Raw genomic sequence first — 12,652 nt, forward strand, 5'->3', positions numbered from 1 at the left:
TCATTGATTCGGCGAGCTGCATCGCTTCAGTGCGACCTTCGGCGATCCTTGAGTTCCGCGTGAGCACCTCTTGGCCGTGACTTCCGGGCATATCGCTGTTGTCAGGACCAAAGTGTTGGTATCTTCATCCTTGTCGATTAGCAGGTCAAATCGACTGGCACGCTTTGGATATCGATTCGGGTATTAGCCCTTTGTGTTTGCAGATTACTTTTGCATCAACAGAGATCATCAATAGAATTTTCTCAACGTGATTAGCATCCATGCCGTAGTATTTTATTATTTCCATGCATTAGTTTCCTATCCAGTTGTGATACACGATCTTTTATCTAGCATCTAGTTTTTAGTGCCTACATGCACCTGTGTACGTGAATCAAATTGGCGGCTGCGTTTGGACGTGCCATGTTAGCCGAATTAGGGACTCAGGGTCAATCAGTTCTAGTTGGGCTGGTGGAGTCCAAGTTTTGTTTGGGTCAGGTAGCCTGCGTGCCTATACCTGTGGCCTTCGGCCTTGTACCGAATAGATTAGACTTGATTTTATTGTGGAGTTTATTCACCGTCGAACCACCGCTTGAAAAAACCTAGATGGTGATCCCATCAGGTTCTTCGTATTGAAGATTATCTCCGGATGGTGATCTCGTTCTGTACTCCATGGTGGCTGTGTGTTTTTAGCATGCCATGTCAGATCTATTCGCTAAACGAAGGGGTATGGACCTATGGTAAATCAGCTAAAAAGTTTAGGGATTCAAAAATATAATTTAAAAATTGATGGACCGGGATGACACACCATCAAAAATTAATGGACCTAAAAATATAGTTTGAAATTTGATGGACCTGGATGACACACCACCAAAAATTAATGGATCAAAAAATGCAGTTTGAAAGTTGATAGACCTAGATGACACCACCAAAAGTTATTGTACCTACGGTGTATTTTACTCTAAAAGTTAATATAAAATGGCCTCTTGCATGTCATATAAAAGAGTGGTGACGACGGTTTGGGATTTGTTGCATGTGTGTGTGGTGGGTTTTAAACTTTTAATTGAGTCGGTCTATCAAACAACCGGGTGTTGGCACACCCGGTCGTGGCGGCCGCCCTCTTTCCCTCCCCATCCCCCCATTGTCGCCATCGTCTCCAGCTCTGGCGAGCTGCCATCTTCTCCAACTCCAACGAGTCTCTCCCACACCGACCTGGACCGGCCGTCCCAACCACCACTAGCTCCCCTAAACCGCCCGGCCACCATCCTCAACGTCTGGCCTACCTGCCTTCTCCGAGCGGCCCCTTCTATACCCGCCGGAGTTAAAGAAGAAGAGGGGAAGAGCTCATCGGAATCCTAACTGGCAGATCTAGAGGAGGAGGAGGAGGCCTACCTCAGGGGATCCACCATGGCTGGCGAGCTCACGCGTGGGTGGTGCTCTCCTAGAGGATGTCGTTGGGGCGTGGGTGGGGTCGTCGGGAGGAGGTCGCTGGGGAGGAGCTTGTTGGCGCCGGGGAGAGAGAGGGAGACATGGAGGATTGTCGGGGAGAGAGAGGGAAGGAGGGGGTGGGAGAGGTGTCGGGCGCGGGCGCACACTGTAACACCCCGGTGTTATGCCAGCATTTAGGCACTGCAAATCATGCATATTGTGCATCATCAAGCATCCTAAGTATCCATGCCTAACTATGTAAATTAACTAAAACCATGCTTCGAAACGTATGAAACATGCTCGTGAAACATGAATATTGCATACACTTGTTTAGAGTTGTTTTTGCCCTAATTATGCTTGCTAGGTTAGTAAAACATGTTTGGTTATAATTGTAAATCATCTAGAATTATTTAGCACAATTTTTGGAGCAAAGTTTGTATTCAAGCTTTTGACAAAATATGCATTTAAAATCTTTATTGAAAATGGTCAAGAATTCTCCCTATTTAGCTTTTGTTTCCCAATTCAAAATCTATGCAAAATTTTTAGTTGGTCCCTAAAGCAAAGTTGTAGAGGATTAAATTCTAAGCAACTTTTATTTTTGGGATATTTTCAAAAGATGTCATTTTCTTACTCAAAATGATATTTGAAAACTGGTATTTGAAAATTTTTTGAAAATAGAATTTGAAAAAGGGTTTTCTCCTTTCACGGGCCGCCGCCTCCTTTCTGGCCCGCCAGCCGAAGCCGGCCCACGCTCCATGCCGTCCCGCGCTGCGTCTTCACCGTGGCCTAGCCCAACTCGCTCGCCTGGCCTGCCTCAGCGCTGCGCCGCGCCGTTCCCGCGCGCCGCGCCCGACTGCGTCAGGGCGCGCTCGCCGCGTGGCCGCCATGCGCCGGCGACGCACGCCGCGCAGCAGCCCCGACCTGCCTCACCCTCCCTGTGCTCCGCCTTCAAAGTTGTCTGAGCGCACGCACGCCACTCCACCCCGTATGCCATCCCGTCTCCTCCTCCTTCTCTCCAGTTCAGAGCTCCGCGGAAGCTCTCGCCACCGAACGCCACCGCAGCCCCGCCGGCAAAATTCGCCGCCGATGCTCCACCACTGCCCGCAATCAAGCGCACATAGCTCCGCCTCGCTCCCCGGCACCTGGTGCTCACGGCTGTGACACCTTTTGAGCCAAAGGTATAGCGTCTTGCGCGTTTCGCCGCCGTCGGTCATGGCGCCGTCATGCTTGGCCCGCTGTGGAACGCGTCCTCCTTCCCTCCTCCATCCTTTTGTGTAGCCTGCTCAGGTTCGGCACTCTCTTGTGGACCCTGCGCGCTCGCCTGCTTGCCTGGACCTGGCCGGCAACGGCCGTCGGCCCACTAGCAGCGCCCGTGCCGCCGTGGCGTCTGGAACGCCGGCGTGGCGTGGCTCCTTCGCCTCGGCCGAGCTGGGCCAGGATGGCTTGGGCCGAAGCCCTGAGCCAGGCCACCGCCCTCCCCTTCGCTCGGTCTGCGTAGAGCGAAAGTGGCCGTGGGCTAGTTGTTTCCACGCGCCGGCCCAGTAGTAATAGGAAAAATACGTTTTCAGTTTTCTTTTATTATTTGGAAAGAGAAATACTTTGGAAAATGTTTGTGTACTCATTTTGGCTCCAAATTTGTTGAAATAAATTTTGCTAGGTTTCTTGTCACCAGATCTACATGATAAAAATATTGTATGTCATTTTTGAGATACTTTTCTGTAGAGCTTTATTTAATCCTTGATATTGCTGATATCTTGTAAAATGTGTAGTAAAACCAATATGCTTTAGAAAAATACGATTCCAAGTTTGTTACTCTTCTTGTATAATGTACTTCCTAGGAAAAATATATGCCATGCATGTCTTGTAGAAAAATTATGAGATGTAGTTCAAGTGCCTTTAGTGGCTGATTTTTGTTATTTTTGCTAGAGAGCAAAATTTGTATAAAACATGCATGTGATAATTTTTGTACAGTGATTATTTGTTGTGTAAAACATGAGAAAAATATTTTATCTATTGTTTGACACTTTTCACAGTACAAAGTATTTTCATGTTCATAATCTTGCCATAGCTTGTTATTTTTGTGTAGGCTAATCCACTCATCCAAATGTCATAAAAATCTGATGGTAGACTACTTAGGGTAGTACTGTGCTATGGTAATTTTCTAAGATTTTTCTAAGCAATAAAAATAGATGTTGCTATTCAAACCTATTATTAATTATGGTTTAATCAAGTGTTGCTTTATGTATGATTAAGAAATTAGTGAAGCTTTGGTGTATCTTTGAAGCATTTAATGAGATGTGTTGACTTAGCATATTAGTAGTAGAAGAGAATGCAGTAGATGACATGTGCTTGTAGTATATGTTCTTGGATGATGTTGACTACCTTGCATTCAAGCATATCCATTGTGTTCATTTCATCCGATGCACTTTTTGCATAAGCACTTACGCACATGCATCATATAGGATCACAAACCGAGAGCCCAGTCATCATACCCGAGGAGCCTAAGGAGCAGCTTGAGGTACAGCCGTAGGAAGTGACTGAAGCCGATGAGGAGGACGTTGAGGAACTTCCGGAGTGCCCCGATCACCGCCCGAGCTCCTTCGAGAGAGGCAAGCCCCGGAGCATTTTCTCCCCGGTTTGCAATTATTAATTAATTGATTTACTTTAATTGATGCATTACGTTCAGGAGTTGTTTACAATCATTGCTGCATTATACCTTGTCTACCTTTGTTATACTATATCCTTGTTACCCTGGTATCCACAGTCGAGTCAATGCTTAGCTGGCTTAGATCGATAGAAGTTGGGTGATTTCCTATCACCTACGAGCTATAGGTGGTTACCTAGATCTGCTTGGATAACTATGTAGTCATAGTATAACTAAGTGTTAAATGAAGTTAAGACCGGACGGAGACTTACAGAGTTTTGGATTGTAGTGCTTTCCGTTTGTGTCGATTAAGGACTGACCGTTGTTGGGCCTCGAGTCATGTTGAACGCATGCCTTACATTTAGCTGGCCGAATAAAGTACCTTTCGACCACGAAGCTGGAAGATTATTCGGGCCAAGTAGATTGCCCGCAGCGCACTGTGCTGGAGCAGGTGTGGTAGGACACGGGGGCAAGATGATAAGACCAAAGTGCAGTCGGTCGGCCTCTGGGTACATGTGGTTCCTGGCAAACTCGAGATTCCTGGATAGTTGACTCGGTGACCAATACCTCACTTTAGCGGGTGAGTGAGGTTTGTATAAGAAATAAATCACCGGCTGGTTAGGAATCGATTCGAATCGACATCGCTCCTGGATAGTGAGCACTTGACTTGAGTGACTTTATCGTAGTAATGTTGATGGAACCCTTGGACAGTTATAATGAATATGACATTATGGAAGTTGTTAATGATCATTGGTTATCATTATTTGCTTAATCACATGCTTGCTCTAGTATAGGTGCAAATATAGTCGACAGGTTAATAATAATTAACTTGATAATAATGCTTTTGGAAAGGTTCTTGAAATACTAAAAATGCCTCTTTTTGCAAATGAGTCAGTCACCCTACTATAAAGCCCTTCATAATCCTTGGTGTCACTTTATTGTCGGTTATGTCGGGTAAGTCTAGCTGAGTACCTTCTCGTACTCAGGGTTTTATTCCCACTTGTTGTAGATAGGCAGATGTATTACGGCTACTGTATCAACTGCCTTTATCCTGCGATGGGTGATGCTTAGGACCATGGGCATGGTCATTCTTTACATCTCGTCTGATACTTTTGTTGGAGATGATCATTAGCTGGCACTGTATTTGAACTCCGTGTGAGTGTGTGTGGTTTTGAACAAATGGCTTCCGCTACTTCTATTTGAACTCGTTTTGTAATAACTATGTTTAAACTCTGATGTATCTACGATGCGAACTTTTATGTAATATATGATGGTGACCGCTAAACTTATTACGATCTTGGCTAGGATGTGAGTTGGTTTGAAATCATTCGTGATTTCACGGTCTACCGGGTTATACGGGCTTAAGTTTGCTAAATCGTCTGCTCTAGCGGATGATTTTCTTACTTAATTTCGTATAATTGGTCGGTTTTGTTACAGCTGGCATCAGAGCATGGTTTAGCGTGTTACTGTTCACAAGTGTATTTAAAACAAAAAGGCATTTGAAAAACGTGATTTTCAAACTAAAAAGTGTGCCAGTGGTCATATCCTTTATGCCCAGTTAAGGACTCTAGGTAGCTTAATTAAGCACTGACTTGGGGTTCTTGCATCATATTTATCTTTCGTTGCTCATACGACGTGCTATTGTATGAGTGCCATTTGTTTGAGTGGTAATGTATGGATCATTTACCTCTACGCCTCGGTAAGTGTGAGTTGTGAGAGCATGATTGGATACACTGTCGATCTAGGGTGAATGCTTATATGATGCTGGAGTAATTACATGTTCTACGCATGTTTTATGAAGATATCTCATGTGTGGGTATTCCGTCTGTTGAGGCGATGCCGTCAATAGGACAATGGTTCGGGTAGTTACTACCGTTGTACACGTATCTAGGGATTCGTGTAGAGCGTGTAGATAAAATTTACTGCTTTTATGCATTTATTGGGAATTGGGCTGAAATGAATCTTCTGCAGGTACATAACAACGTTATCGTGTAGAACGTATTAGATATGCATTGAGAGATCGTTTGTATGCCACCGAATTCATCGCTAGAAGTTATTTATTTCATAAGTTTGTGAGAACGTATGGCACATACATACATCATATTATTTGTGCGTTTCATTCATATCATGCATTCCTCCTCTTATAAATTGATTATCTCATTTTGATAAAACTCGTGAACAAACATATTCATGACCACGGAGATTTCAAACCGTCGAGTTCCGCATACGCTGAAACCCGAACAAACTGCCCTGGGTACCCCTACTTCAGAAACTATCATATTCATGACCACAGAGATTTCAAACCATGCAACAAAATGCTTGATGAATCAAAACAACACATCAGGAGGGTATTTATAGACCAAAGAAGCGGTGCACATGGACCGGGAGCACCAACGGAACAAACCTAACAAAGGACACAGTAAAAAGATAGAATTCAATGAAAGAGGACTCAGGGGTGAAGGAACAATACTCAAGAACAAGCATATTTGGAAGAATATACCAACACTATGTGAACAAACAACATTTACACTCAACCACCACAATACAACTACGTCTGACACAAGCAGACTATCAAAGAATATGCCAAGTTCAGTTCTTTTTTAATAAAACAACACAGATATATGCTTGGGGGCTGCAACAGGAGAGGTTTTCAGTTCTTTGAACAACTCAGATTCAAGACCCTTCAACTCTTTGTTTCAAATAGCAAGAGGCTCGAGGGCTACACTCAGTGAGTGTACTTTTCCTTCAAAAAAGCGCACATCACTCAGAAGAATTCTTCAAGACAGGAGTTTTAAAAAAACATAAGATTCAAGACCCTCCAATTTTTTGTTCCAAATAGCAAGAGGCTCGGGGGCTACACTTAGTGAGTACACTTTTTTCTTCGAAAAAGCGCACGTCACCAAGGAGACTTCTTCAAGACAAGACCACTTCAAGGCCTCAAGACAAAAAGAACCCGGACCGATCTATATCCGAGTTCTTTTTTATAAAGAACCCGGGTATATGCTGGGGAGCCCTTCGACGAAGAATCATAGCAATTTCAAAACAAGACCCTCCAGCTCCTTATTTTAAATAGCAAGAGGCTCGGGGGCTACACCAAGATGGGAGTATTTTTTTCGTCAAAAAAGCACACACCACTCGAAGATTCCAAGAAACGCTACATAGTTTCACTCAAGAAAGCACTCGGACGACGCTTGTTCCTACTCGGCAAGACCTGAAGGAACAAGACGAGGCTTCCACAGCTCAACCATGAAGTGTTCGGGGGCTTATCGATGCGGGACCCATGGGATACCCCTTAAGGAAGGAAGAAGATCTAGTCCAACTAGGATTATTTCCATGTAATCTTAGTAGTAGTAGTATTCTATAATCATACTAGGAACTCTCATTATAAACCGACTAGGACTCTGGCCTCCTGACTATATAAAGGAGGGCGGGGTTCCTAGAGAGAGAACACTAGACAATCAATCCAACGCAAAGGTTAACGCCGAATTGGACGTAGGGCTATTACTCGATCACGGTCGAGGGCCCGAACCAGGATAAATCGACTGTCTCTTGCGTTTACCGTCGAGTTCAGCATACACTGAAGCCCGAACAAACTGCCCCGGGTACCCCCGTGGCAGGCTATCGGTGGTGAAATATCGACAATTTTCTACTTATCATTTGCTACTAATTTGGTATTTTAGATAATTAAACACTAGACTTTCATGAATCATGTTGTAATGTCATATTAATAATATTACATAGACTTGTATTTCATATTTACCATGTTTTTTCATTAATTATTGGTGTTTTTCATGTTTTTTTATAAAAAACGTTATATGTCGTAGCGCCCCTATAGCCTCATAGCTGTTCAAAAAAAGTTGCCGCTATTTTCAATAGCTGGCTATTTAAAACTATGTTCTTATTTGAGGTGGTTATTGTCACATGTTGCAAAAATTATTTGAAGAGCCCTTCAAGTTGTACCTGGTTTACAGCCGCCAAGTAATATGACAATTATTTTTAAGGGTTTTGGCTTCACCAATTAGACTAAAAAATTCGATCTCAAACATGTGAGAGCATTTGCAATTTTTGGTCTGTTAGGTTAAGTAGAAACGGTGTATTATTTGACCGAAACAATTCTTATTTGCAAATTATTCTTAAGGCCACAGACTGACTTCTAGACCATCCTCCAAAAGGAATGTGACAGACCAAGTTTGAAATAGACGAGTTGTATGTTGGAGTTGGAGACCGCGGCGGCGGAGAGCTTCGCTAGGAATGGATGTTTGCCGAGCGTCTAATAGGCTTAGCAATAAGTTGTCGTGCCTTTCTTCGAAATAAGTTTTGAGAGATTGTTTTAAATAGACGGAGGCTAGATCTGGTAGTAACAAATGGCTGTAAAAGTTGTAAACAATGCCCCCATTCGGCTTACCCCGTATTTGGCTTGTTCAGCTCGTTTTTTCAGCCGGAACTATATTTTTCTCTCACAACAATTCAGCCAGAACAGTGTTTTTAGCCAAGATTCACACCAATTATATTTATCATGAGAATTTTCTCTTTTTCGAAGACAGTTCACAACATAATAATAAATCAGTCTTCTTCTTCTTTGAATTTTTCAATGTCCCTCCACTCAGCCCGTGTTTAGTTGGCCGAATTTTAGAATTTGGGCTACTGTAACACTTTCGTTTTTATTTGACAATTAGTGTTCAATCATGGACCAATTAGGCTCGAAACGTTCGTCTCGCGATTTTCAACCAAACTATGCAATTAGTTTTTTTTTTCCATCTACATTTAATGCTCCATACACGTATCGCAAGATTCGATGTGATGGCTACTATAGCACTTTTTGAGAATTTGGGTTTGGAACTAAACACGTCCTCAACTGATTTCTCAGTATCTCGCATATTCTTCCACAAGCAATGTCTATGTTGCGTCTGAGCTTAAGCCTTGTTCGGCTGGTCTATAAGCCGTTTGTGCTGATTTATATGACTGATGTGTTGAGAGAAAAAAATATTATAACATATCTGATAAGTTGGCTTATATGAGCAGCCAAACATGGCTGAGTCTATTGTGTGGTAGCTAGCTAGTGGGGCAGCGGCGGCAGTTCAAGATGAAGTGCAAACCCCTGTAGCTGCTGCTGGGGTTGACAGTCTTTTCATTTCGGTTGATTGGCTTATAAGTCATGGCTGAAAGTACTGTTGACTGATTTGATATAAGAGAAAAATATTATTTGACTGATAAATTAAAGGCTTATAAGCCAAATGCCAGCTACCGAACGTGCCGTGAATTCGCTGGTTTCAGCAAAAGCTCAACGCTGCGCATCATCCGGTTCTGAACATGCACCGCTGGTACGAGGACCTGAGGAGGTACGTACTCCAGTATTGAATTGGTGCCGGAAAAGAGAGGGCCAAAAGTCTAGATGGGCCTGTCACCCTGCTTCGTTTTCCGCTTGCAGGCCGAGGCAGGCCGCTAGGCCAGGCCGAGAACACGCACATGCATTGTGCTACCGAAAGGGTGCGAACAAGGCTCTGTCCTATTGTGCAGTGCAGGTCTTCACTGCTTTTGGACTACCAGAGTCTGACCACTCTATTGTTTGACTGGGATTTTATCATCATCGCGAGCGAGCCATTCTCCTTTTCTAAAATAGATAGACGAAGATATCAAATTAGTCTCCAACAGAATATTTATATGGAAGATTTATTTTAAGTTGTTCGAGAGGCGCAACTCAAATATAAGTATCATCTCTCTAAAAAACTCATTTACAGAAAGGATTCTCTTTTGAGTCTTGTTGTTGGAGATGATGTCGAATGGGTATTGAACCATTTGACTGTAGCGCTACCCAAACGTTGAATGGGTCTTGTATTTTGGTCCCGTTCGTTTCGCTGGAAAACAAGTCGAAACACTGTTTCAGCTGATTCGTTGCGAAAGAAAAACACTATTCTAACTAAAAAAATAAACTTAAAAAGATGGATTATAAGAAAAACGAACATGGCCTTTGGTTATTGTTGTTGGAGATAGTCTCGTATGCACGCCAATTGCCAAGCGAGACAAGAGTCGCTTTATTTGAACTACCAACCTCAAAAAAAGCCTGTATTATTGCACGCTGAGCAAGCAAACCTGTAAATTTCCAAACAATAACCCCGAAACTAGAGAAAAAAAAAGTGTTCTTTTTTCCGGTGCGGGAGTTTATAGTGAGCAAAGTTTATATTAGAAGACAACCTCCACCTTCAATCGTGACATATGAAAAACTTCTGTTGCGCCTTAAAATGCAAGTCTTTACTTTTTATTTAAGTTAAACTTCTCTAGTTATAACTAATAAGTATTGTAGAAATATATTAATATCTGCAATACCAAATAATGCACTATCAAGAGATATATCACGGTGGATTTGGTGAAACTAGTTTGATGTTTTGGATGTTGCTGATTTTTTCTGTAACCTTCGTACAAGTTAGAGAAGTTTGACTAGGAACAAAATTTAAATGGCCCACATTTTTGCAACATAGGGAATAGTTTTCCCAATATTAAACCCTTTTACATCAGCTTCTATATATTTTACATTATTATTACTACTACTGCTACATGTACTGCTAGCTAGGGTCCAAGCACACTATAGGTCTAAGCACACTATAGTCTGCTCGGTTGGCTGGTTCGTGAAGAAGTACTGTTGACTGATTTGTGTGAGAGAAAAATACTGTTCCGGCTAGAAATTTACGATCGTTTACGATAAGCCACAGCCAAACGAACATGCTATTAATGAATTATTACTAACAAGTAACAAGTACTATGGTAAACATCGTGCCTACGTATACCCCCAGGAGGCTAGTGGCGCACTTGCACGTCGCGTTAAGCAAGGCTCATATCCTGATTGTCCCCCCTACACCGTAACACAGCTCTTGAGAGACCAGAGAGGCCCCTAATCACCGAACATGAGAGGGGCATATCAATTAGAGATACACCCATCACCCATGCATACATCATGCTACAGACACAACCAGCCAAATTGCAGTATGCTAATGACATCACACAACAGGGGGAGCACAGCTCAAGCACATATGTACACACACAGATTACTTTTGTTGTTGGCAATGCATGTGAGAGACAAATTATTTGTTCCATTCCAATAATATTGTCAAGTGGAGGCAGCTGCTATGTACATTGTACATCTCTCTTTGGTTCCCCTCACAAATTAAGCTAATAATAATATAAGAGGAACCATGGAAATAAAAGAAACTAATAATAATAATAAACAAAAGGGAGTGAGAGAGAGACCGAGAGAGTGATGGATCTATGCGTTCGTTCATTCACCAGGTCCAATGCAGGTAGCCATCCCTGTCCTCCTCATAATTAGTGCCTCACCGACCAATAATACTACACCACCTCACGCTCACTGACACCTCCTCTCTTCTCTCTCCTCCTCCGTTTCATTGCTTCCAAGAAACAAATTAAAGCTCGGATGGATCCATGGACGATGGATGGACCACTGGACCGGGCCGGCCGGCCGTACGACGGGGCTCATCTCATCAGCTAGCAGGTACTGTAGGTAGGTGTAGCTAGTACTTACTGACCTTGCTCTGCCTCCCAATCGGCCGCCGGCCCGGCCGTGTGCCTTCACTTGCTTGGTTGGTTTAAGCGGGCGCGGGTTCAGAAGGAGAAGGGGGAGGAGGCGAGCTCGCCGTCGCCGGCGCTGCTGGGGTCCGGGAGGAGGAGGGCGCGGCAGAGCGGGCAGGTGGCCTGGCCCTTGTCGACCCACTTGTCGATGCAGGCCTTGTGGAAGGCGTGCGCGCAGTTGCCGAGCTCGCGGACGCGGTGCCGCGCCTCGAGCGCGCCCAGGCACACCGCACAGACGGCCGGGGACGCGGCGCGGCGGGACCTTAGGAGGTCGGCGTACCGGACGGCGGGGAGGCGGGCCTTGATGGCGGCCGGCGTGGGCGGCGCCAGCAGATGGGGCGGCGCCGCCACGGCCGGCGCCTGCAGCAGCAGGGACGACGACGGCTGCAGCGCCCAGAGGTCGGCCGGCGGCGGGGCCGCGTAGGCCGGGTGGTCGTCGGTGGCCGGCGGCGCCGCGAGGCCCAGCGACGAGAGGCAGAGCAGCACGGCGTGCCGGAGGAAGTCCAGCAGCTGCAGCACCAGGATCAGCGGCTGCGGCAGGATCACGCAGTAGCACACCGACGGGAACCCCATGGCCGGCCGGGCGACGTGCGCACGCGCGTGCTGCTGCCTCTGCCTAGCTGCCTCCTTTCTTTTTTTTCTTCTTTCTTTTTTTCTAGACTACTAGAAGAGAGAGAAATGGTAGAGAGAGAGAATGGGGGAGGAGGAAGAAGAGGGAGGCTGGTGTGGGGTCTATATATAAGAGAGAAGGGCCGAAACAAGGGTTTGTTTTGGGGGCACCTATGTTTGGAGGAGGAGGGCTCTACCTAATAAGAGCAATGCTATGCGCACAAACAAGGCGTGTCACATGCGCGCGGAGCCACCACCGAGCAAGCGACGGCGGACCAGCGACGTGCACGGTTGAGAAAAAACTCACAGGCCTTGTTTTTTTGTCTCGCCGTGACAGCAAACGTTGCACCCTAATGGAAGTGAATTTTATAGGCTTTTGTCTGGCCGTGACAGCAACCGTTTATTACTAGGACG

At 44.8% G+C, this 12,652-nt stretch overlaps 1 protein-coding gene across 1 annotated transcript; it reads right to left on the bottom strand.

The window, feature by feature from the left end:
* Window positions 1–11,113: 11,113 nt before the first annotated feature.
* LOC136500927 (brassinosteroid-responsive RING protein 1-like) lies at window positions 11,114–12,398 on the bottom strand. Its single transcript, XM_066496407.1, has one exon. The coding sequence runs from the start codon at window positions 12,200–12,202 to the stop codon at window positions 11,663–11,665; it is 540 nt and encodes a 179-aa protein (XP_066352504.1). The 5' UTR covers window positions 12,203–12,398; the 3' UTR covers window positions 11,114–11,662.
* Between the last annotated feature and the right edge of the window lie 254 nt (window positions 12,399–12,652).

The sequence above is a fragment of the Miscanthus floridulus genome, chromosome 13 (assembly GCF_019320115.1).
Source record: "Miscanthus floridulus cultivar M001 chromosome 13, ASM1932011v1, whole genome shotgun sequence".
Taxonomy (NCBI): Eukaryota; Viridiplantae; Streptophyta; class Magnoliopsida; order Poales; family Poaceae; genus Miscanthus; species Miscanthus floridulus.

What these genes read in the sequence shown, in the direction of transcription:
- LOC136500927 (XM_066496407.1), bottom strand. Translation starts at nt 12,202, where the DNA reads ATGGGGTTCCCGTCGGTGTGCTACTGCGTGATCCTGCCGCAGCCGCTG.